This window comes from Capra hircus, chromosome 3 (assembly GCF_001704415.2).
Source record: "Capra hircus breed San Clemente chromosome 3, ASM170441v1, whole genome shotgun sequence".
Taxonomy (NCBI): Eukaryota; Metazoa; Chordata; class Mammalia; order Artiodactyla; family Bovidae; genus Capra; species Capra hircus.
In genome coordinates, this window is record NC_030810.1 from 29527288 (window position 1) to 29553294 (window position 26007).

Consider the following 26007-nt stretch of genomic DNA (forward strand, 5'->3'; position numbering starts at 1 on the left):
ACGAGCAAGGGGGTACACTTTCTGCTCCCTTCTGATGCCTATGTCAGAAGCTTTCTCTATCTTCCTTATACTTTAATAAAACTTTATTATACAGAAGCTCTGAGTGATCAGGCCTCGTCTCTGGCCTTGAATAGAATTCTTCTCCTCCGGAGGCCAAGAATCCCAGTGTCTTTTTGTGGTTCAGCAACAACCTTTCATCTTGAGGGCTTGTCCGGGATTCTTTAGGACAAGGTAAGGATGCTTGGAGCTCTAGTTCTTTGTTCTCCTAGTGAACAGGTTTTCTGCTGTACTTTACTAACTCTATGGTGTGCTTGTGTGAATGAAATAAACGCCCTGCGCGAAGCAAGTGAGGAGCCCAGCTCTGCGATTCCGTGGTGACCTCATATGGCTTATGGTAGAAATCTGTCGGGGGTTTATACATACCTGCCAATGACCAGAAATGGGCAAAGCATGTGGACCGAACTCTCCTTTCTCAGTTAAACTTTTCAGTCTCTTTGACCATTTCATAACTCCTTGGACATTAGGAAAGTGAAAGAAAGTGAAGTCGCTCAGTTGTGTCCGACTCTTTGCGACCCCATGGACTGTAGCCTACCAGGCTCCTCCATCCATGGGATTTTCCAGGCAGGAGTACTGGAGTGGGTTGCCATTTCCTTCTCTAGGGGATCTTCCCAACCCGGGGATAGAACCCAGGTCTCCCACATTGCAGGCGGATTTTTTAACCAGCTGAGCCACAAGGGAAGCCCCGAACGGAAATGAGAGGCATGAACCTAATCTGTCGGATCATAGACTTTCAAGGGACTTGTGATCTATGCTGTTACTGTGTACTATAACTTGGGTCCCAAATTTGGATTGGTAGTCAGGAAGTGCCTAGCCTCACTAGGAACTGAAAGTTTGGAAGTTAGATGGGAGTTTTAGCCACAAGAGCATCTCTGAGGTTAAAGATTACTCAGCTTGGAACTATAATGGGTTTTTTCCTTTGGTAACGCTGGCTCTTAGTGGACCAGAAGAGGCTCTTTATACTGGTGTGGAGACGCTTGAAGGAACATCTGTTTTATGTTTGTATCGGCCTTAATGTGGTCAGGCATATACTCAGGGTTGTGCACAGGCACTCAGGTGATGAGAATGTTTCCACCAGCAGTCTCAGCCTGGGAGGCATTCCGGAGGGTTGGACCCCAGGTGGCATCAGAGGCAAGCAAGGTTTTAATGGTGAGGAGCTGGACGTCAGTCAGGGATGCCATCAGGTCTATCCCTGATGCATGCCCACCCCGTCTCGGTGGTAGAACTGGGAGGGACGAGTATGTCGCCTGCGTCAGTAAGGGACAGACTAAGTCTGACCAGGAAAGAAAAGCTTTGGTGCAAAGTTTGTCTACATCCCCATCTGCAGCAGGGAGGGACGCCTCTGGTAGAAAGAGAGCTGGTCACTTTTTTTCTCTCTTATAGATGGGAGCTAACAATTCTAGCTGTACTCCTTTGAACTGTATCCTGAAAAACTGGGATAGATTTGATCCCCAGGGCTTAAAGAAGACACACCTGGTCTTCCTATGTGATACTGCATGGCCGCGGTACCCAGTGGAAGACGGTAAGCGGTGGCCGGTTGGAGGCTCTCTTAAGTGTAATACTGTTTTACAATTATACTGGTTCCGTAGAAAACAAGGGAAATGGGTAGAAGTAGCATATGTGCTGCCCTTTTCTCTCTGAAAAATATGCCAGACTTATGTCCTAAGGGTATAGATTTGGGTGTGACTCCTTCAGCTCCCTCCTGTCCTCCTAGTTTGCTAGATGAGATGGAGAACAGGAGACAAAGAGATAAAGAAAAGCAGGTTTCTCCAATCTATCCCTGGGATCATATGTGCAGAGCAGCCAGAGAGACTGAGGAACAGCCACACAGGCTGCTGCCTCTTCATGAAGCACCCACCAGGAGAAATAATCAGTCTATGAGAGTTAATAAGCCTTTTTCTTATCAAGAAATACAAAGAATCAAGGAGGCTCTTGGAGACTATTTAGAGGACCCCCCAAAAATATATTAGAGCTTTTAAAGGTGTTACTCTCCTTTATGGTCTTACTTGGAAGGATGTGATGTAGATCTTGGGACAAACGCTGACTCCCGACTCAACGACTCGCGTTTTGGGAAAAGCGGTTGCTTATGGAGATGAATGGCTTGGTAATGAATCAGTAGGGAAGAGGCAAGACGAGATAACTGCCCTGCCCACTGGGAATCAGGTGGTCCCAACTACAGAACCAGAATGGGACTACAACACAGCTAAAGGAAGATGGGATCAGAGTCATTTTCTCAGATGTATTCTTGAAGGACTCAGGCACTCACATGCTAAGCCTTTAAACTATGGCAAATTGGCAAACATGGAACAGGAGGAGAAGGAAGCTCCTGGTATCTTCCTAGACAGAGAGAAGCCCTTTGCAGATTCACTGACATTGATCCCGAAAGTGAAGAGGGAGAAGTGACCTTAAAGGATAGATTTCTCACTCAGTCAGCTCCAGATATCTGCTGTAAGCTATTAAAATGGGAGTATGGACTAAAAAGTTGGCTTAAAGCTCAATACTCAGAAAACTAAGATCATGGCATCTGGTCCCATCACTTCATGGGAAATAGATGGGGAAACAGTGGAAACAGTGTCAGACTTTATTTTTTGGGGCTCCAAAATCACTGCAGATGGTGACTGCAGCCATGAAATTAAAAGATGCTTGTTCCTCGGCAGGAAAGTTATGACCAACCTAGATAACATATTAAAAAACAGATATTACTTTGCCAACAAAGGTTGGTCTAGTCAAGGCTATGGTTTTTCCTGTGGTCATGAATGGATGTGAGAGTTGGACTGTGAAGAAAGCTGAGCGCTGAAGAATGGATGCTTTTGAACTGTGGTGTTGGAGAAGACTCTTGAGAGTCCCTTGGACTGCAAGGAGATCCAAGCAGTCCATCCTAAAGGAGACCAGTCCTGGGTGTTCTTTGGAAGGACTGATGCTGAGGCTGAAACTCCAATACTTTGGCCACCTCATGCGAAGGGTTGACTCATTGGAAAAGACCCTAATTCTGGGAGGGACTGAGGGCAGGAGGAGAAGGGGACAACAGAGGATGAGACAGCTGGATGGCATCACTGACTCAATGCACATGGATTTGGGTGGACTCTGGGAGTTGGTGATGAACAGGGAGGCCTGGCATGCTGTGATTCATGGGGTTGCAAAGAGTTGGACATGACTGAGAGACTGAACTGATGGACCAAATCAGTCTTTAGATAATCTGTTACAACTGGCTCAGATAGTCTATTGTGGTAGGGAATATGAGGAAAAGAAAGAAAGGCAGAAAAAGAGAAAGGAACAGGCGGAAGCCCTTGCAATGGCTATGAGAACTGTTCTTAAACAGCCTGAGAAAAACTCTCAGAGGGACCCAGGTGGAAAGGGGTGGGCTTGCTATTACCGTGGAAAGGAGGGGCACCTCAAGCGGAATTGCCCTCAGGCATCTAAGCCTCCCCCAGTTCCCTGTCCAGTCTGCAAAGGACCACACTGGAAGAGAGACTGCCCCCAGAGGCATAGGTCTCAGGGGTCGGACTCTCAAGACAAACAGGACTGAAGGTGCCCGGGGGTCCCCACACAAGCTCCCGTCCTAAATACACCTGAGGAACCCTGGGTATTAATAACTGGGGGGCCAATCCGTCAATTTCCTTTTAGATACTGGGGCAACTTACTCCGTGCTTACTGAAGCCCCTGGCCCACTTCCTTCCTTATCAGCTTCCGGAATGTGACTGTCTGGATGAGCCAAAAGGTATTACTTCAGTGTTTCTGTAAGTTGTGACTGGGATTCTGTGCTATTTTCACACAAGTTTCTGATTGTGCCAGAGTCTCCCTCACCCCTTTTGGGGAGGGATATACTGAGCAAGGCCCATGCCTCTGTTTTCATGAATATGGAGCCCTTCATTTCTCTCCCTTTAATTGAACGAAAGGTAAACCCTAGAGTATGGGCTGATGGAAAATCTGTGGGTTGAGCACAAAATGCATTCCTGAAGTTGTCAAGCTCAAAGACCACACTTATTTCCACATAAGCAGCAGTAGCCACTGAAACCTGAGGTTAAGGAAGGGTTAAAACCCATCATCGACAATTTAAAAGGAGCAGGGACTATTAATCCCCTGTAACAGTCGATGCAACACTCCTGTTTTGGGTATAAAGAAATCAAATGGTAAATGGAGACTAGTTCAAGATTCACGAATAATAAATGAGGCTGGAGTTCCTTCACACCCAGTGTTGCCTAATCCTTACACTCTATTGTCTGAAATTCCTGAATGAGCCAAATATTTCTCAGTAATTGATTTAAAAGATGCTTTCTACCCTACTCCAGTACTCCTGCCTGGAGAATCCCATGGAGGGAGGAGCCTGGTAGGCTACAGTCCATGGGGCAGCAGAGAGTCGGACACGACTGAAGGACTTCACTTTCACTTTCGGCGGAGGAAAGTCAATTTCTCTTTGCCTTTGAGGACGCTATGCAGCCAGCTTCTCAGTTAACCTGGACAGTTTTGCCCCAGGGATTTCGTGACAGTCCTCACTTATTTGGACAAAGTTTGTCATGGGATCTACAAAACTTTAATAGCTCCGAAGCAGTAGTGTTACAATATGTAGATGATACTTTGCTCTGTGCTGAGACAGAGGAAGCTTGTTCACGAGCCTCAGAAGACTTCTTAAACTTTCTGGCAGGCTGTGGTTACAAGGCATCAAGAGAAAAGGCTCAGCTTTGTCAACAATCTGTTAGATATCTGGGCCTAATCATATCAGAAGGGACTAGGGCCATAGGCCCTGAGAAAATTAAACCTATACTAAATCATCCCCTACCTATGACAACTGAGAGGATTTTGGGGAATCACAGGCTACTGTCGCATTTTGATTCTGGGTTATGGGGAACTTGCCCGGCCTTTATATAAACTTATAGCTAAAACTCAGCAGGCCCAAACTGACAAACTGGTTTGGTCTCCAGATACTCAAAAGGCTTTTAAGGTTCTTCAGACTGCTATCCTGCAAGCTCCCGCTCTGAGCTTGCTCACAGGGTCAGAATTTAATTTTTTTGTTATTGAAAGAAAAGGTATGGGCTTGGGAGTTTTGACACAACCCCGAGGGCCTCACCAGCAACCTATTGCTTATCTAAGCAGAGAATTAGATGTAATTTCACGTGGGTGGCCCCACTGCCTAAGAGTAATTGGGGCAGTGGCTTTATTAGCACCTGAAGCTTTAAAAATAATGGACGAAACCTTACTGTACTGACTTCTCATGATGTGAGTGGAATCTTAAATTCTAAGGTTAATATTTGGATGACAGACAGTAGGCTTCTTAAATTATCAGTCACTGTTGTTAGAAGGACCAGTAGCTAAGCTTAAAGTCTGTGGAAATTTAAATCCTGCCACTTTCCTTCCTGAGAAGGAAAATAAAACACCTGATCACGATTGTTCCGAATTCCTAACTTCAAACTATGCAGCTCGGGAAGAACTAATGGATACCCCATTAGACAATCCTGACACGGAAATATTTACAGATGGCAGTTCTTTTGTTCGGGATGGAAAGTGTAAAGCAGGTTATGCAGTGGTGACTGCTGAAGAGGTTTTAGAAGCAAAATCTCTCCCCCAGAGAAACAGTGCTCAGTTAGCAGAGCTTGTGGCTCTGACCTGAGCTCTAGAGTTAAGCAAAGGGCAGCGGATAAACATCTACACTGATTGTAAGTATGCTTATTTGACTTTACATGCTCATGCTGCAATATGGAAAGAAAGAGTTTAAAACAGCAACAGGAGCACCTATTAAACATTTCAGAGAGATCAGATCGAGAGACTTTTAACTGCTGTATATTGTCCTAAAGAAGTAGTTGTTATGCATTGCAAAGGACACAACAGAGATGGGCGTAAAGTAGCTGAAGGTAATCAGCTGGCTGGCTGTCAAGCCAGAAAAGCGGCACTTTACGAAACCCCTTCACAGACGCCTTTGATCTATACTGAGGAAGAATTAGAAAGATATGAGAAAAGAGGAGCAAAGATTACTGATAAAGGGTGGTTACAGTCAGAAGATGGACGATTACTAATTCCTGAAAATGCTCAATGGAAAATTCTTAAGGGTTTATAGCAGAGTTTTCATTTGGGTGCAGAGAGTACTTACGAGATGGCTTCTCGTTTGCTTGAAGGTAAAAATGTAATAAAAGCTTTAAAGATTATCAAAAGGTGTGAGGTTTGTCAGAAAAATAACCCAAAGACTGAAAAGCTAGCAACGAAGTGGAAAGTATCCTGGAGAGGACTGGGAAATTGATTCTACTCATATGCCAAAAGCTAATGAATACTCTTGCTTACAAGTTTGGGTAGATACTTTTACTGGATGGATTGAGGCTTTTCCCTGTCATAGTGAACAGGCTAAGGAGGTTATAAAGATTTTAATCCATGAAATTATCCCCAGGTTTGGGCTACCACAGAGCCTTCAGAGTGACAATGACTCCGCCTTTAAAGATGCTGTAACTCAGCGGGTGTCTAAGGCTCTAGGAATAGAATATCACTTAGACTGCTCCTGGAGACCCCAATCCTCAGCAAAGGTTGAAAAAGCTAATGACATTATCAAAAGACATCTGCACAAATTAACTCAAGGATTAAAGTCCTACCCATAGCTTTAATGAGGGCTCAGACTGCCCCAAAAAAGGAGGGACTGTCCCCCTTTGAATGTATTTATGGAAGGCCTTTCTTACGCAGACATTGTTATAGACCCTGAAGCCTTGGAATTGCTCTCAGCTTTTCAACAGGCATTAACAGAACTCTGGGAGATGACTCCTGACCCAGCCTCTGAGTCAAGCAAGCCTATATTTGAGCCAGGAACCAAGGTCCTCATAAAAACATTGGGTCTGGCGGCCCATCCCTCGAGTCCCTCTGGGAAGGCCCTTACCAGGTTATTCTTTCTTCTCCCATAGCTGTCAAAGTGCCAGGAATTGATCTGTGGGTACATCACACTTGAGTTAAGAGGTGGTACTCTGACCAGAACTAAGTGACTTCATTTTATGTCTTTATTTTCTATGCTCTGACTTTGTACTTTTCAGATGAGCCTGATAATCTATGTGAGCCTACTTATGCTGACTCCAAAAGTCCTGAGTGTGCCGTTTGATCCTCAAGACAATGACTTCCTGTCCTGGGCTCATTCCTATGCTGAATTCCACAATCAGTCTAACTGCTGGGTCTGGGGAGCATTTCCCTCTTCATCAGTGGAAGACTTCCTGTGGTGGACACCTCTTCAAAGAAAAGACTTTCTCCAAGTCTGCAAATACCTTCAACAACAACCGCATGTGATGCCTCTTCTTAAACTGATACCATCTAACAATCCTAAGATGGACTGATGTAACTATGGACATAATATGACTTTCAATTTTAACTTGCTTTGATGACTATTTTGGCTTGCATCTGGAACTGTGTAAGTGGATTTGTTTCTAACTGCATGAATTTTAAGTTACAAATGGTTGTCCAAGCTCCTATGAGTGCCACAGCCTCCTCCAACTATTACTTGGGGCCCCTGGATCAGAGACTCTCAATACGAGGGTTAGGAGAATATGTTGCCTCAACAATTTAGTGACCATGCCCCTAAACATCAGGAAGTGGTTATGGAATGAAAATGATGCCCCTTTCCTTCGGCAACATAATTCTCCTAAAAGAAAAGCGGGGAATGAAAGAGTCATTTCCTAGGCAGGTTGATAAGAAGACTAAGGGTCCCCAGGAGAGAGAGGTCTGGAATTCTCAAGGAGGAAGAAAGGAGAATTTTTTTTTTCCCCTTACATTCCTTAGGATTATATAACAATAATGTATCCTGCTTGAGGACAGTCTCTGGATTAAACCTTCTGGCTAATCCTGTTATCTTAAAGATGTAAATTATGGAAGTAGGTCTGGTGAGGTCTTTACAACATCCAGACAATCTTTTGATTCACTGGAGAGTATATAACTCCACTGCTAACACTAGCAAGGGGGTACTCTTTCTGCCCCCTTCTGATGCCTCTGTCAGAAGCTTTCTCTATCTTCACTTATACTTTAATAAAACTTTATTACACAGAAGCTCTGCGTGATCAAGCCTCGTCTCTGGCCCCGGATTGAATTCTCCTTCGGAGGCCAAGAATCCCGGCATCTTTTCATGGTTCAGCAACAACCTTTCACTTGTAGAACTAACACCCAAAAAAGATGTTCCTTTCATTATAGGGGACTGGAATGCAAAAGTAGGAAGTCAAGAAACACCTGGAGTAATAGGGCAATTTGGCCTTGGAGTAAGGAATGAAACAGGGCAAAGGCTAATAGTGTTTTGCCAAGAGAACGCACTGGTCATAGCAAACACCCTCTTCCAACAACACAAGAGAAGACTCTACACATGGACATCACCAGATGGCCAACACTGAAATCAGATTGATTATATTCTTTGCAGCCAAAGATGGAGAAGCTCTAAACAGTTACCAAAAACAAGACAGGAGCTGACTGTGTCTCAGATCACGAAATCCTTATTGCCAAGTTCAAACTAAAATTGAAGAAAGTGGGGAAAACCACTAGACCATTCAGGTATGAACTAAATCAAATCCCTTATGATTATACAGTGGAAGTGAGAAATAGATTTAAGGGACTAGATCTGATAGAGTGCCTGATGAACTATGGACAGAAGTTTATGACATTGTACAGGAGAAAGGGATCAAGACCATCTCCAAGAAAAAGAAATGCAAAAAAGCAAAATGGCTGTCTGAGGAGGCCTTACAAATAGCTGCGAAAAGAAGAGAAGCGAAAAGCAAAGGAGAAAAGGAATGATATACCCATTTGAATGCAGAGTTCCAAAAAATAGCAAGTAGCGATAAGAAAGCTTTCCTCAGTGATCAGTGCAAAGAAATAGAGGAAAACAACAGAATGGGAAAGACTAGAGATCTCTTCAAGAAAATTAGAGATACCAAGGGAACATTTCATGCAAAGATGGGCTCAATAAAGGACAGAAATGGTATGGACCTTACAGAAGCAGAAGATATTAAGAAGAGGTGGCAAGAATACACAGAAGAACTGTACAAAAAAGATCGTCATGACCCAGACAATCACGAAGGTGTGATCATTCACCTAGAGCCAGACATCCTGGAATGTGAAGTCAAGTGGGCTTTACAAAGCATCACTATGAACAAAGCTAGTAGAGGTGACAGAATTCCAACTGAGCTATTTTAAATTCTAAAATATGATGCTGTCAAAGTGCTGCACTTAATATATCAGCAAATTTTGAAAACTCAGCAGTGGTCAAAGGACCAGAAAAGGTCGGTTTTCATTCCAATCCCAAAGAAAGCCAATGCCAAAGAATGCTCAAACTACTGCACAATTGCACTCATCTCACATGCTAGTAAAGTAATGCTCAAAATTCTCCAAGCCAGGCTTCAGCAATACATGAACCGTGAACTTCCAGATGTTCAAACTGGTTTTAGAAAACGCAGAGGAACCAGAGATCAAATTGCCAACATCCGCTGGATCATTGAAAAAGCAAGAGAGTTCCAGAAAAAACATCTATTTCTGCTTTATTGACTACGCCAAAGCCTTTGACTGTGTGGATCACAATAAACTGTGGAAAATTCTGAAAGAGATGGGAATACCAGACCACCTGACCTGCCTCTTGAGAAAGTGGAAACAGTGGCTGACTTTACTTTTTTGGGCTACAAAATCAGTGCAGATGGTGACTGCAGCCATGAAATTAAAAGACACTTACTCCTTGGAAGAGAAGTTAAGACCAACCTAGACAGCATATTAAAAAGCAGAGACATTACTTTGCCAACAAAGGTCTATCTAATCAAGGCTATGGTTTTTCCAGTAGTCATGTACGGATATGAGAGTTGGACTATAAAGAAAGTTGAGCACCGAAGAATTGATGCTTTTGAACTGTGGTGTTGGAGAAGACTCTTGAGAATCCCCTGGACTGCAAGGAGACTGGGTGTTCATTGGAAGGACTGATGTTGAACCTGAGACTCCAATACTTTGGCCACCTGATGCAAAGAGCTGATTCATTTGAAAAGACCCTGATGCTGGGAAAAATTAAGGGCACGAGGAGAAGGGGATGACAGAGAATGAGATGGTTGGGTGGCATCACCGACTCAATGGACTTTAGTTTGGGTAAACTCTGGGGGTTGGTGATGGACAGGGAGGCCTGGCGTGCTGCAAATCATGGGGTCGCAGAGAGTCGGACACAACTGAGTGACTGAAGTGAACTGAACTGATGGTGAGTGGATAAAGCAAGTATGATATACACAAAAAGGAATTATCATTCAGTCTTGAATAGAAATGAAACCCTCACTCACATTGTAACATGGATGAACCTTGAAAATATTATGGTAATTGAAATAAGCTAGATAGAAAAGGACAAACACTGTATGGTTTCACTTTTACGAGGTACCTAGAATAGTCAAATTTATAGAGAAAGAAAGTAAATTGGTAGTTGCCGGTGCCTGGAGGGAGGAGGAAAACGAATGAGGTATTATTGTTTAATGGGAGAAGATTTTCAGTTTGAGATGATGGAAAAATTCTGGAAACAGACAGTAGTGATGGTTACACAAAAATGCGTATGTACTTAATTTCACTAAGTTACACCCCTAAAACGGATATAATTGTAAATTTTATGATATGCATATTCTACCACAGTAAAAGAAAAAAAAATTTAGCAAAAAAAAAAAAATCATCTACAAGAATGTCTCTGAACTTTCTCATCATGTCCTTTGTCCATTTTTCTATTTAGCTGTTGGTCTTTTGTGGTTTATATCTCTTCATATGTATTATCAAAATTAGCTTGCTGTCTGTCACGTATATTATAAGTCTATATAGTTAGTCTAACTGACTTTTGACTCAGGTATATTTTTTTTCATAGATATTTCTTGGGGTCAAATTTACCAGTCTTGCATTTAGTGATTTCTTACTGGGTACAGACCTGCAGTTTAGAATGCTAAAGAGCTTGGCTGCACAACAAGGTGAATACACTTAATGTTACTGCACTGTACAGTTAAAAATGATTAAAGTGTTAAATGTTATGTTATGGATCTTCTTGACCCAGGGATCAAACATGGGTCTCCCACACTGCAGGCAGGTTTTTTACTACCTGTGCCACCAGGGAAGCCCCTATGTATATTTTACTACACTTAAAAAAAAGGTATTTGGAGTTGTTGTTGCTGTTTAGTCACTCAGTTGGGCCCGACTCTCTGCGGCCCCATGGACTGCAACATGCCAGGCTTCCTTGTCCTTCACTATCTCCCAGAGTTTGCTCAAACTCATGTCCATTGAGCCGGTGTTGCCTTCCAATCATCTCATCCTCTGTCGTCCCCTTCTCCTCCTGCCCTCATTCTTGCCCAGCATCAGCATCTTTTCCCATGAACAAGCTCTTCAGATCAAGTGGCCAAAGTATTGGAGTTTTAGCATCAGTCCTGCCAACGAATATTCAGGGTTGATTTTCTTTAGGATTGACTGGTTTGATCTCCTTGCTGTCCAAGGGACTCTCAAAAGTCTTCTCTAACACCACAGTTCAAAAGCGTCAGTTCTTCAGTGCTCAGCCTTCTTTGTAGTCCAACTCTCCATACATGAATACTGGAAAAATCATAGCTTTGACCAGATGGACTTTTGTTGGCAAAGTGATGTCTCTGCTTTTCAATACACTGTCTAGGTTTGTCATAGCTTTTCTTCTAAGGAGCGAGTGTATTTTAATTTCATGGCTGCAATCACCATTCACAGTGATTTTGGAGCCCCAAAATAAAGTCTGTTACTGTTTCCATTGTTTCCCCCATCTATTTGCCATGAAGCAATGGGACCAGATGCCATGATCTTAGTTTTTTGAATGCTGAATTTTAAGCCAGCTTTTTCACACTCCTCTTTCACCTTTATCAAGGGACTCTTTAGATACTCTGTTTTCTGCCATTAGGATGGTGTCATCTGCATATCCGAGGTTATTAATATTTCTCCTGGCAATCTTGATTCCAGCTTAAGCTTCACCCAGCCCAGCATTTCACATGTTGTACTCTGCCACTTCAGCATACTTGCCTTGAGAACCCCATGAACAGTATGAAAAGGCAAAGAGATACAACACTGAAAGATGAACCCCCCAGAACGGTAGATATCCAATAAGATACTGGAGAAGAACAGAGAAAGAGATCCAGAAGGAATGAAGAGGCTGAGCCGAAGTGGAAGTGACGCCCAATTGTGGATGTGTCTGGTGGTATTTGGAGTAGCTCTAACATTTTTACTAAGGGCTCTAATTTATAAAGCATATACAAAGGAAAATATATACTTATTTCACAAATCTTTGTGGTGTCTTCTAAGCCCCAGAGCAAGGGCTTGCTGGTAAAGTTGAGCTGGAAATGCGGCTTAAACTTGAGGTCAATGTGGGATTTCTGACTTCCCAGCCTGAGCCTACACTGGGGCACCCTTGTAGGCAGGCTTGCCTCAGGAGGTAAGATGGGGCAGGCAGAATGGTTTTACTCAAGTCTCTGAACCTAGACCACAAGCTTCCTTCCATGTCCAGGATGTATAAACCCAAGAAAAAGCTAGAAGGATACCCTAGTACCTCTAGACATGGAGTTATAAAGTATGCTAAAAATGTGATGTACAGATGTGAACTCTTTACACAGTGATCTGGCTCAAATAATGTAGTTTCTCAACCACCAGGTGAGTCTTCTTTTTGAGGAGGGGGACCAGGTAGGGTGGAGGTAGAGGTGGTGGAGAGAAAGAGAGCCTGGTATTGTTTCTTCTAACTCTTTGGTCCTAAATGGGAGGAAAACCTGAAATGCCTTCTTTCAAGGTATACATGCTGGAAGAGAGAAGGAGAGATTCTGTCATCTCAGTCATGCACTGTGGCCTGTAGGGGAGCAGTACACAAATCATTACTCCCTCTCTGTATGACGTGAACGTTTTCATCTTTATTACATACCTCTGATTGACTCCTCGCATGATACTGGTTGGGGACCAGAGAGGCAGCTGAGCAGTGAGAATCACACCCAGCAGAAACTGATTTGGCTTCTGCACATCTGGGTGGGCTGAAGTATCTGTCTGACTCAGAGTATACAGTTGATCGCAGGCCACACGGCGAATCTGAAATCACATTTTTAGTGGCCAAGGATGTACATCAACCAACACACAGACTGCTTAAAAAATGGTTTTCCTCCAAAGTCCATACTCCGAACGATGCTATAAGGATGTGAGCATGTCAGTCAGTAAACTTTACATTGAATAAACTAGGGCTAATTTAAATCAAGGGTGGTCTGGGTACTGATTTCCCACATTATTCTAGTCCTGCATTCTACTCAGATAGTAAAGCATCTGCCTCCAATGCAGGAGACCTGGGTTTGATCCCTGGTTGGGAAGATCCCCTGGAGGAGGGCATGGCAACCCACTCCTGTGTTCTTACCTGGAAAATCCCCGTGGACAGAGGAGCCTGGCGGGCTCCAGCCCATGGAGCTGCCAAGAGTTAGACATGACGGACTGTCTAAGCACAGCACATTCTACTCTAATCAGCAGGCTTATAATTTAACGCAAATGAAAATTAGGAAAAAAAACACCACCACCTAAAAACCTCTTCTTCATGTGTCTCAGAGTTAATTTCCAAGGTCATGTATGAAAATGAGAATTCTAAGATCTAATGAAAGTTCATGGCTTGAAGTTGGTCTTTCTTGATTTGGGCCAACAAGTTAATGTTTAATGTTGGCTGACGTGGCCAGCTATGGATGTTGAACACTGTAAGATTTTGTTTGTTATAAACAAACACAAGTTGATCATAGCACTAGTCTCTTAACTCCCGGTGAAAACCACAGGCAAGGAAGGAAGGTGCGAGTCTAACCGGTCACTGTCCTAATGGCCTGCAGCGCGCGCTATGACTCCCCAAGGGGGCTGGCACCACTCCATCTATAGCCCGCACACTGCCACAGGCACCCAGGGGCCCAGGCAGAATAAGGCCAAAGGGGCTTTGTATAAAGGGACCCTTACCTCAGCACTTGGTGATCCAAGCAGAATGTCAATGATAAAGTCAGCAACACAGGGCAAGTTATAGAAAGAGGCTGATGGTAAGAATAAGGAGAATGGGGGCAGGGGAGGAAACTAAGTTAGGAAATGCATTTTCAAAATTTCAGAAGTTTTGAATAATTTCTTACCCTTAACTATTGTAGACATCATCTCTTCTTCCACACAGAATCAAATTCAGCACCTCCATAACTGCCCCCATGAGCACCTAAGGCGCTCGGGAGCAGGACTGTGTCCAAGTAATCTTGGTACCCACACTTTTCCCCACAATCTCTTGTGCTTACTAGTGACAGAACAAATATGTCTTGCTTTGATAAACTATCAATACCTCTGAACTATAAAATGTACTCTACAATAAACTTACAAATGATAAAAAAGCTTGAAGTTATAATTTTTCTCATCCTGATCTGAAAATATTTCTATAATCAAACAATTGTAGGAAACTGAACTAAAAGCATGGCTTATGCTCAACAGTATTTCACAGTGACTTAGACTTCTCATATATAAGCCTTTAAAAGCAAATCTGACCAAAGTAAATCATTTTTGATACTGTACTGTCAAATTTTTGATACTTTACTGTCCCACAAACATGTAACTTTTTCTATATGTTTATCTTAATATCTTATATGGATCTTCCCTGGTGGCTCAGAGGTTAAAGCATCTGTCTCCAATGCAGGAGACCTGGGTTCGATCCCTGGGTCAGGAAGATTCCCCTGGAGAAGGAAATGGCAACCCACTCCAGTATTCGTGCCTGGAGAATCCCATGGACGGAGAAGCCTGGTAGGCTACAGTCCACGGGGTCGCAAAGAGTTGGACATGACTGAGCGACTTCACTTCATCTTATATGATGAATTTGGATGTTATACTGAATAACACATAATGATCACCAATTCTATGTAACAGGCAGTCTGAACCAGTAATAATAGTAATGAACTGGGCTCCATGTATTGGTACAATTTTTAGAAGTCAAGTTGTTAAGACCTCATCTCCAAATAAGTATTTATTGAGGGCCTACTACACACCACACAGTGTTTGGGTGTTAAGGATTCATTAGGAAACAAATGGGACCAAAGTCTCTGTTCTTACGGAGCTTACCATCTAGGTGGGAAGGGGACAATGACAATAAACATGATCAGCAGAGAGATTGGACTGTATGCTGTACAGTGATAAGTGATAGAGAAAAAACAACAACAAAGAGTTTATAGGTGAATGCTAGGAGAGCTGAGGACTGCGATTTCTCTAAAAACAGGTGGGGGAAGTGGGAATAGCTAGTGCCAGGGCCCTGAGGCAGGCATGCGCCTGGGTGTCAGGGAACAGCTAGGAAGCCAGGGTGGCTGAAGCACGGTGGGTGAGGCAGGGAGTGCAGGAGGCGACGGCACACAGACATCACGGGCGTGGATGGTGTCAGGCCTGGAAGGCCGTAGGGAAGATTTGGCTTTCACTGGATGTGAACTGAGGCCACTGCAAGGCTGTAAATAGTGGAGTGAGGCGATCTGACTTACATTTCAGCGGGTCCACTCTGGTTACTGTGTGGAGGATAAACTGCAAGGGTAGAAGCAGGGAGATTAGTCAGGGCACTGCTGCTATAATCAAGGTAAGAGATGATGGAGGAGCAGAGGGTACTAACAGCAACGGTGGTCTAAGGGGTGGACTCCAGGTAGAGTCTCAAGAAGGCTGTGTGGGCAGATTAGAAGTAGGGTGTAAAGAGAGGAATGCTGGAGTAGGATGACTCCAAGAACGAGAAACGCCGTTAATTAAGATGGGCAATCTCTTGGGTGGTGTAGGCCAGACCAGTGTTCGGTTCTGGACATGTTAAGTTCCGGAAGTCTATTGTATCTAAGTAGAGATGTCAGGGGAGGGGCCCAGGTCACAGAGCCAAATTTAAGTGTTACCGACACATATAGGGAATTTAAGGCTGTGAACGCAGATGTGATTATGTGAATGAGTGATTGTGAGAGTAAGTGTAGGCAGAGGGAAAAAAGTGACCAGGGACTGAGCCCTGGGGAGTCTAACGCTAAAAATATGTTTAGCAACAGCCCCAGTTTGTCAAGACCAACAATAAAGATAAAAGAATAAATCTTAAGTTTCATAATTTTTAATACTGGAGTTGTTATCAGTTTAGGGATTGATATATAATTCTACTTTTATAGCTTATGACCTACAACTTTGGCTTGTTTTAATTCCTCCAACAGATGGTAAGCTCTCCTGGACAGCAGACATATTGCCTTTGTAACATCAACTGTGGAACCGTGTATACAGAGGTGCTCAATAAATACTTGTTCAGAATTTAAGTACTCTAGCACTATTCTTACCTATTCCACATGCCAACTTTCCCCTTTCTATTAATATGACCTTATCTATGAAGGGATATAAATAACTCCCAACAGAAACCTGGCCATTTCCTAATACACGAATGGCAAGCAGGCCTCCTGCATACCCAGCTGTTGGCTCCGAAGCTGCAGGCAGGTGACAAGAAGGGACAAAGCCTCTCCGGCAATCAGCGAGTCTTTGGTGGACACGGACTGCTGTCGTACACAGATACCTGCGTGCAAGGCCACTGGGTCCCCGTCACTTCCAGAGCTGCAGTTGCTTCCTGGAAACATACAAAAGGAAGGTTACTGAAGGGTTCCTGTGGATCCCACAGGACTCTCGAGATTATAACACTTTAATGTGTCCATAATCCTCAAGTGAAGGTAAGAGTTCAAGAAGACACTTTGGTCTAAGAAACAACAGAGAATTAATCATTTACTTTGACCCCCACTGCTTTCTTTGTACTTAAAACACAGTTGGAAGCACTGAAAAATATATTTATGACGAAAAACTAGTTTCAGGTGCCAGAAGCAAAAACAGTGCAATTTTGGAGGCATGTGGGAGTCTTTCTGGGTTATTAGAAATGTTCCTTATCTTGATCTAATGGGTTACACTTATGTAAAAACCCTAAAACTTCTGTACATTTAACATTTCTGCCCTTTACTGTGTGTATGTCAGTTTAAAACCTCTATTATCAGTGAGTTATATACACAGCAGGGAAACCAAATGAAGCTGAGAAATAAAGCTATTTATAAAGACCTAACAGAAAATAATAGGCCAAACCAAGAAAATGATTTTTCCAGGTAAATATTCTAAATGAATTTTTATTACAGCCATAATTATTGGCCTCATGACACTTTTACACTCAGCAAGCTAAAACTCTGCTTGGTTTCTCTATTTATTTTGCATTTCTACACTTTTTTATATGACATATATAAATGAAGGATGTATATACATACATGGATACTTGAATATGCAAATCTTGAGGGTTTATTTAGCTTGATGAATTTCTGTTCATGCTCAAAAGCAAGAGAAAAGGCTTTCTTCTTTCTATGACCCTGAATAGCCTATACAAAGACGATTCTTACAGCTACTTCCTGTTCAATATTCTAATTATTTTATCCTTCTTAATCAGTACCTGAACTGCTGAGTCTGTTTCGAATTCCAGCAGGAAACAGAGAATTACTTTCTTTAATCGGTTGGCTACTCCCAACGAGGTCAAGCCGTCCTGCAGCTGCAGCCCACGACAGCCGCATGAAGCAAGCCACAGTAGACGTGAAGTCACCAACTGCCATCGTCTAAGGAAGCAAGAAAGAGCGCTGTGAGTGCCTGAACACGCCCCACTGGCTTCAGTGACCTCCTCTTGGTCTCAGTTTGCAGTCTCGTTTCCCTCCAATATCATCTACAAGACAGACAGCCTTTTTCATGCTTCTGTACTGTTCAAAGACTTACAACTGCCTCTCTGCTACTCACAGTAGAGACCCTGCTCTCCAGGCTCTGGCTTCAAATCACCCATTCTGCTGTCACCATTTCCCCTCTTCACACGCAGCATCTGGTCTATGTGAACCACCACGTGACCTCCTACACAGGCTTCTTTTCTAATTGCTCCCACCTTCCCTTTTACCTGAACAACTTTCCTCTCTCTAAATGAATCCATGGATATGGAATCCCTACCTATTCTTAAAGGCTTAGCCCCTCCTACATAGAATCCTGTAACAGCCGCACGTGAAGATGACTATTTCATTCCTCTTAAGCCCTGTAAAATGTCTTGCTTTGGTAGTCTTCTTAGTTCTCCAGCTGAATTACAGTGAACTCTACACTAGTTGATCTCTTTCTTACTTACTGTAAGCTCCTTGAGGATGATACTCACATCAATAATTTTTATATCTGCATAGGCCCTCCCCACCAGCGGTGGCTTCTGTAAAGGAGGCCCTTGGGACTTCTTGAACAAACACAGGTCACTTACTTGTATTGCGACTCGTGCAGCAGGAATGATCTCCTCAACTCTAATGGAAGACCGGTCAGACACTGACACCTGTCGGTAGGATGACTTCTCTGGGGTGCCACATAAGGACATTTGCCTACTCGTCTGCCGGCTGACATTTCGGAACGGGCGAGAAGAAAGTGCTTCTATGCCATCTTTGGTGAGGTCTTCATCCAATAAGGTTGGCAATGTTTGTCCCACGAGTAAAAATCTTAAAAGGAAATAAGCTAGGCTAAGCCAAGGTCATTTCATACTATGTTTAAAGGATGGGATCTGGAAGAAAGAGTCAAGAATAGCCATCTGAGAGTAATCAATAGATTTACGTACCTTGCCAGTTGTAGACAGATGGAATAAACGCCCTGCCTTGTTTCATAGTCTACTTCTGATGGGATGGAATCCCTCTGCATGACATTTACAACCAAACTTCAAAAAAACAGAAAAAAGAAAAGGCAGGATATTTAAGACTTCTGTTTCTTCCACAGGCAATTTTCTATAAGTAGTTTGAAAGTGAAAGTGAAGTCGCTCAGTCGTGTCCGACTCTTTGCGACCCCATGGACTGTATCCTATAAGGCTCCTCTGTCCATGGGATTTTCCAGGCAAGAGTGCTGGAGTGGATTGCCATTTCCTTCTCCAGGGGATCTTCCCGACCCAGGAACTGAACCCGGGTCTCCCACATTGCAGGCAGATGCTTTACCGTCTAAACCACTAGGGAAGCTCTCCATATAAGTAGTTTAATGCTTATCAATTACTTAAAATTCTTACATGATCCTTACATATAAATGGATCACACAGATTCCTATCACAACGATTTCTTATGGTACATATAACCTTCCTGGTTCAGAATTAAAATCAGACTCCTTTCTTAGCCAAAAAGATAACCAATACAGAGTGTTTAGACAGCTTTCCTTCTCACTAACTTGTATAAGTTCCTCAATCAACTGCTATCTTGGTATTAGAAAAGCTATCAATTCAAAAGTATATCTAGAATTGGTGTATTCTACAAAGCTTGTTTTTCACATCTACTATCACCTACATTGCTGTAAAAGCTCCCCAACTCTTCTTCTTGCTTCTACTCTTGAAGCTTCACCTCCAAAATCTATTCTCTAAAGATCAACCAGAATGATCCCTTAAAAATGCAGGTTACCATGGGATTCCTCAGGACAAAATCCTCCCATGGTTTCCAATTTCCTTCACAGTAGCCTATAAAATCCTGCATACCCTGACCTCTGGTATCTCTGTAGCCTCACGCCCCCTACCCTTTTCCCCTCACTCAGCCCCAATCACACTAGCCCCCTGCTGGCTTTACAGACACCAGGTCGACCCTCACAGGGGCTCGCGTTGGATGCTCCTCTGGACAGCTTTCCCCGGCATCTCCAGATCTTGCCCCCTCACCTCCTTTGGGTCTTTGTAAAATATCCCCCCATCAGTGAAGTGTTCTCTGATCACTCCACCGAACAAACCCTCCCCCTACCCACCTGCCCTACCCACCCGCTCTTCTTTGTCTTATTTTGCTCCACAGCTTTTATCGCCACCTGACATACTTTTACTTCTTTATTGTCTTCCCTTCTAGACTATCATCTTCTCAAGGACATGGACTATTGTTTTATCAACGCACTGCTCTGTTTCTAGTACTCAGAACGATGCCTAGCATGTACAGTGACATTCAGAAACAAGCCAGAATTAAAATGCCTTTGTTAGCATAGCTCTGTAATTGGCTGAGTGATCTGAAATGAGTTTTCACCCTCTATTTCCACTTCTGTTTCTAGTCCCCTTGATCTCTGCAAGGTCTCACCCAAGCTCTCTTCCCTGAAGGCCTCTAACAGAATTCCTTCAATTACCCTCTGCTCAAAATTCAAGCTGGTTTTCACTCTTTTCTTTCCTGAAGGAGACGGCAGGCCTACTTTCTTTATGGAACATATCTTCCAACTGCAGTGGAACTTAGCCCCACTGGTTGATTGCCCCCCTTTATCTTTATTCTTTTCTTTTTCATTGGCCTTTAGTCAGCTCACAATGAGAACCAAGGCTTCTCCAAGGTAAAATGGAAAAGCAAACTTTCTCTTCAGTTATCCTATCCTTCAAACTTCGGTCACCTCCTTTTCTCTCACTCGTACGGTAGAGATTTCCACTTACTGATTCTGCTTCCCAGCCTTTCACTTGCCAGGGTCTCAGGCTGCAAGGCTTTCTTTCCTTATACACGATGCCTCCTTCAACATCCCGTGCCATTCTCTACTTCTCTCAAGAGCATCATGTCCAAACCATCCCCTTCATGTGACTCACAGAGATCTTTTGCACAATCAAACTCACTTCTCTTGACTTTCCCAGTTTCCTCCATCTTATCTTCATTCCCCATATGGACTAAAGAGTTATCATTCACTCATTCTTCCAAGCTAGAAATCATAGGGCCATTTAAAAAATGTTTCCTCCTCTATATCTGTGCTTCCCAGGTGGTTCAGTGGTAAAGAATCCACCTGCCAATGCAGAAGACACAGGTTTGATCCCTGCATTGGGAAGATTCCCTGGAGAAGGAAATGGCAACCCACTCCAGTATATTATTGCCTGGGAAATCCTATGGCCAGAGGAGCCTGGTGAGCTACAGTCCAAGGAGTCGCAAAAGCTGGACATGACTTAGAGACTAAACAGCAACAACAATCTTGCATCTAATCATAAAGACTTTTCTATTTCATCTTAAAAAGGTCCCTCTACCACTGTCCCAAATGTAGAAGCTGTCATTGCCTCTCTGGAGCACTGTAACAGTTCTTACAGTCCTCCCTGCCTCCAGTCTCTTCCACCTGCATTTACCGTTTCTACTGCAGTCAGAGTAACTGTTCTAGCTAACTCCTGGCTTAGACACCTCCTGTTTTTACAAGGTAATGCTGAAATTCCTCAGTATGACCCCCTATTCACAATCTTTCTCCTTTGTCCTTTGCTCTAGTCTCACCAGGCAACTGTAGTTCCCAAGACAGTCCCGGGCTTCCATGCTTTCCCTCATCCCCACCTCTCCTCTGGCTGAGAATGTCCTTCCCCCCTTAATTACCTAGAGAATGGTGACTCATCTGTTTCCAGCTCAGATGTCACTTTCTGGGAAAGTGAAAGTGAAAGTGAAGTCGCTCAGTCGCGTCCGACCCTCAGTGACCCCATGGACTGCAGCCCACCAGGCTCCTCCGTCCCTGGGATTCTCCAGGCAAGAGTACTGGAGTGGGCTGCCATTTCCTTCTCCAATGCATGAAAGTGAAAAGCGAAAGTGAAGTCGCTCAGTTGTGTCCGACCCTTAGCGACCCCACGGACTGCAGCCTACCAGGCTCCTCCATCCATGGGATTTTCCAGGCAAGAGTACTGGAGTGGGGTATTACCCCAAGCAAATCTTACCATTTTAACCACTGCTTTCTTCCCCACTTCATCCCACAAAGCACCTTTTATAAGCCTCTGTTTCAATACCTGCAATAACCATTTGTTATTCTTTGTTAAACCCTGAGGCTCTCAAAGGCAGGGATAATATCTTCCCCAGTGCTAATGCCTTGCACAACACAGATTACTAAGAATCAGATCCACCTTATCTCAAACTGATGTGGGAGTGACCAGAAACAGCACAGTCTCCTCTCCTCTTGAGAATTTCCCCTACCACCAAAGGGGAAAGACACGTGCTTCTGTCAGTTTTCCAAATAATCAAAAGTCATTAAAATATTTAAAAATATTTTAAAGACAGAAACATCATTCCTTCTTATTACAACTCCTATAATACTTCAAATCATGTCTTGTAGGCATAAATAAGGCCTGGCAGGAGAAATTAACTAAAATAACTCTATTCATTTTCTGCAATTCCTATAATACAATATTGAAACTCTAACCTCAAACCTCCTGCTTTGAGGAAGTTCTCACAAAACGATTTTGCACAATTTCTTGCCATGTCATCATCAGCTGTTGGCATGAGTTTGGAGCTTAGAACCTTGGAAAAAAGATAAAGCATAATTAATCATCCCAACATTTCCAGTAGAAATTATTCCTTTAACCAAGTAAAGCAATCAGACACCTTGAGTCAGAATCTCTTTAACTGCTGCTCTTTCTACCTCCAGTAGTATAAGGAGGCTGATGTTTCACAAACAGTTCCATTTACTTAGCATGAAAAATCTTCCTGTTTTTAGAGAGCTAGTATGCTCTTCTTTCATGAAACCAGCAAATGTGAATGTCTCAGGCTCCAGACCTGCCTAAGAGCAGGTAACATTATGTGTTATGTGGATATGTTCTAAAAAAAGTATATAAACCGAAATTTTATAACAGTCCATTTATTATAAATGCTGGATGAGTTTCCTGATAATGATTCGAACTCCTATTTACTCAGCAACTGTCTACCAGGTACTAGGCATAAGATGAAGTACTTAATTTGCTCTGTCTCTTAATCTCGCTCTGTAAGGCATAGGTATTTTATTCTACAGGGAAAGACTGAGACCTGAGAGGTTATGTGACCTCCCACCTGTGGTCACACAGTTAGAATTTGAGTCTAGATGGGTCTCACTCTAACATCCATGCCCTTTTTACGACACTGTAGTGTCCACCTAAAGGAAACTATTTCACATAAATAATCAACCTGTAGTATGAGACTACACATTTAGCTCACATCCTAGTTTTACCACCGACTAGTCGAGAGATCTCACATACGTAATTTTCCTTTTTGCCTCAGTTTTCTCATTGGGTAAATGAGGACAATAATTGCCTTTCCCAGAGTATTGTTTGTAAGTAAGAACACAAACTTAAGGTGCTTAGTATAAGCACTGGCACAAGACAAGTGCCCAGGAAATAACTGCTTATTTAGCTATGACTTAAATTTTTTAAAGCTCATAGCCTCAGTTTTCCCAAGGTTTTAATCTAGATGTAATTCAAGATCCTTTCGTTATTAAAAATAAAATCTGCTTCTATGAACTTATTAGTAATTTTAGGAGCTTAGATTCTTAATGTGATATTTTTGTCTAAAGATGCTTTCTTCCTAAGTTGCCTTTGGGAAACTGGTTTGCCAGCTTCAGATCACAACCATCATTCAGGAGAATGGGAACCTTCTGCTATCCTAACCCTTTCTAAGTGTTGACAGCCACAGGCACACACTCCCCATGCTTAATGGACAGCAATTTAGTGAGGGTGAAAGGTTTTCCCAAAGGAATGGGTACTTGGAATATCCACTCTGAATTTCCCTAGAAGCCAAACATAAGTTAAAGATCGAAATGCAAGGACATTAACCTTCCAGGTAACAGTAAAAAGAAGTGCTTTGGGGGTGTTATGGTTTCTACATTTTTTATAGAGCAAAAGGCAACCTATCAGAGGAATTCCCAGTTAATCTGAAGTTCTAAAATAAGACTGGGGATGATTTATACAGTCCTTTGGCTCTAAGATAATGCAATCTAAGTAGCTGATGACAAACCAGACCCACTGCTGGGTCATTGTGATTTTCAGGGTGCTCTCAAATGTGGGTGTTAAGATTTATACCTTAACTTTCTGAGACAATCATTCAAAAGCAGATAACAAATGTGGCAGCAATGCAAGATACAAATTTTATAAGACTGAATTAGCCAAAAATTTCTAGGTAATTTTCTGTTTTGGAATACTGTATGTATTTTTAAATGTTCACAAGAAATGAGGTCATACTTTATTTTTAAAATACATGCTAAATATTTTTTCCTTTTGGACCCAACAAACATTTACACAAGAACAATTATTTTAAGGCAACTAAGAAACATTATCACAGCTCTGCCATACAAACATAAATAATGAGTTAAGCACAAAAATGAGTGAATATGACTTTATACTCCAAATTAGACTGTCAGATGAAATAAAACGTTGAAATCATGCCTGAGTAGGTACCTTCTTGCCAATTGTGACCTTTGTTGTGATTCAAAACCTACTGAAGATAAATGGTAATTTGATAATTAAGGCTGCTCAGGCACTGATCTGGATTCCTTAATAAACAACTAACTAAATAGAACAATTTAAGGTAAAACAAAATCATTCAGGGCTTTATATTCCCTAGAACTTTATATGCCCTGAGGGTCTGGCCCATCACTTTCTAAGAGCAGGGCAGTTTCCACCTCCACAGTGCTTTGCTACGGTTCTGATTCCAGGACTCGGCCTATCCAGCCTCTCCTAGGTCTTACTCATAAGAACCTGGAGCAATTATCACATCTTTTCAACTCTGTGGTAGTTAAAACTACCACAATGATTTGTAGACACTAAATAATTAGTAAAGTTTACTGAACTGAATCTACTAATTTAAAGCTACTGTTAGGAAGGAGGGCAACAAAAATATTCTTTTGCTTTTTAATAAAACAGCTTTCTAAAATAACCCTAAAATAATAATGTTAAATGTGTTTCCTGAGAAACTACTTATAAAGCTTCATTAATGGCAACAAATTGCAACAGCTTTTTTAAAAAGTTAGGATGCATTTAGTAACAAGGCTGAAGATTAATAACTGACGTTATAAACACTTGCAAAACTTCCAGAGGAAGTTAATTACACATTTTTATACACTAGGCTTCCTAATTATTTATTTACATGCTATTTTACAAGTATAACAATGTACATAGGTATAAGCTGGGGGAAAAAAAGAGCATTTTCAAAGTCGAAAACAATAAAACACTTCAATTTATAGTCTATTTACTTATTTCTGACATCTGAAAGCATGAATTTTCACACCAAAATGAATCTGTTAAAATTAAATTTAAAAAAATGAGCTTTCTTACTTCTAAGTTGTAGAGCACTCTGAAGGTGGACATTCCTGGAGCGAAAGATCGAAACAGACTTTCTAAAATTGAACTGGCGCTTGGCTGATGCTGCTGCTTAGAAGACAGGGATGGAGATTTTGAAGACTGAGAACTTGTTTCAGACAGCAATGTTTTCTAAGTTTAAAATAATGAAAAAGGACACAGATGAAGGAGAAACATTATCACTATATATTGTAATATTATTTTCCACTTTAATATACTCAAATCATCGACATTCTCTAAAAAAATTAACCTGAAAGCCACATCACTCTTCAATTATTAACGAAGCACTGAACTCCATCACACAGGCCGTAAGCGGTCCACAGCATTCCATTCTACAGGAATGCCTCTGGGATTGTATTCTAAGCAACACTAGCAAGGCCATCCTAATTTATTTCCAGGCTTTTAAAGTTTGTACTACTGAACTCTGATAATTAAATTATACGATTGCAGAGTAGCAGTTTTGAGAGTTTTGGGGGGTTAGTTCTAATAATATAGTTTGCAATTACATTAGTTCTCTTCTCCCTCAAATTAATAAATAATGTATATGTGATAAGGTTCTGACCTGATCTAGATAATAATCACTGAAATACAACATTCATAGCTTAGTTTTAACAACTTTGTTCTAAATGAATTTATTCTGAAAATACAATTAAACATTATAAATAAAACATTTTTAGTATAAACTCTTAGGAACAAGATTCTAAAAATTAAACAAAAGGAACTTTAAATACCAACTGTGAAAAAATTAAGTGATAACTCATTTATGCAAGCATCTCAAACATATGCAACAACCACAATCAGAGAGGCATCATGACAGAAGAAAAACATCACAGTTGATGAGAACGAGAGTCTGACCCTAGATGAGACACTTCATTACTCTGGGTTTAGGTTTCCTCATATAAAACATGAAGGCGGCAGAAGTAGATGACATTAAAGGTTTTTGCAGTTCTAAAGTTTGATGTTATTAT

At 42.1% G+C, this 26007-nt stretch overlaps 1 protein-coding gene across 3 annotated transcripts in view; it reads right to left on the reverse strand.

The window, feature by feature from the left end:
- USP24 (ubiquitin specific peptidase 24) overlaps positions 1 to 26007 on the reverse strand; it is a 167636-nt gene that overhangs the window by 51111 nt on the left and 90518 nt on the right. For all 3 annotated transcript variants that reach the window (XM_018044626.1, XM_018044619.1, XM_018044630.1), the window contains exons 31-38: positions 25016 to 25171; positions 22138 to 22235; positions 18620 to 18715; positions 18275 to 18503; positions 17447 to 17606; positions 16436 to 16591; positions 13966 to 14036; positions 12914 to 13074 (exon numbers count right to left, since the gene is read on the reverse strand). In XM_018044626.1, coding sequence (XP_017900115.1) covers positions 12914 to 13074; positions 13966 to 14036; positions 16436 to 16591; positions 17447 to 17606; positions 18275 to 18503; positions 18620 to 18715; positions 22138 to 22235; positions 25016 to 25171 — 1127 coding nt within the window. The remainder of the gene's footprint in view (positions 1 to 12913; positions 13075 to 13965; positions 14037 to 16435; positions 16592 to 17446; positions 17607 to 18274; positions 18504 to 18619; positions 18716 to 22137; positions 22236 to 25015; positions 25172 to 26007) is intronic.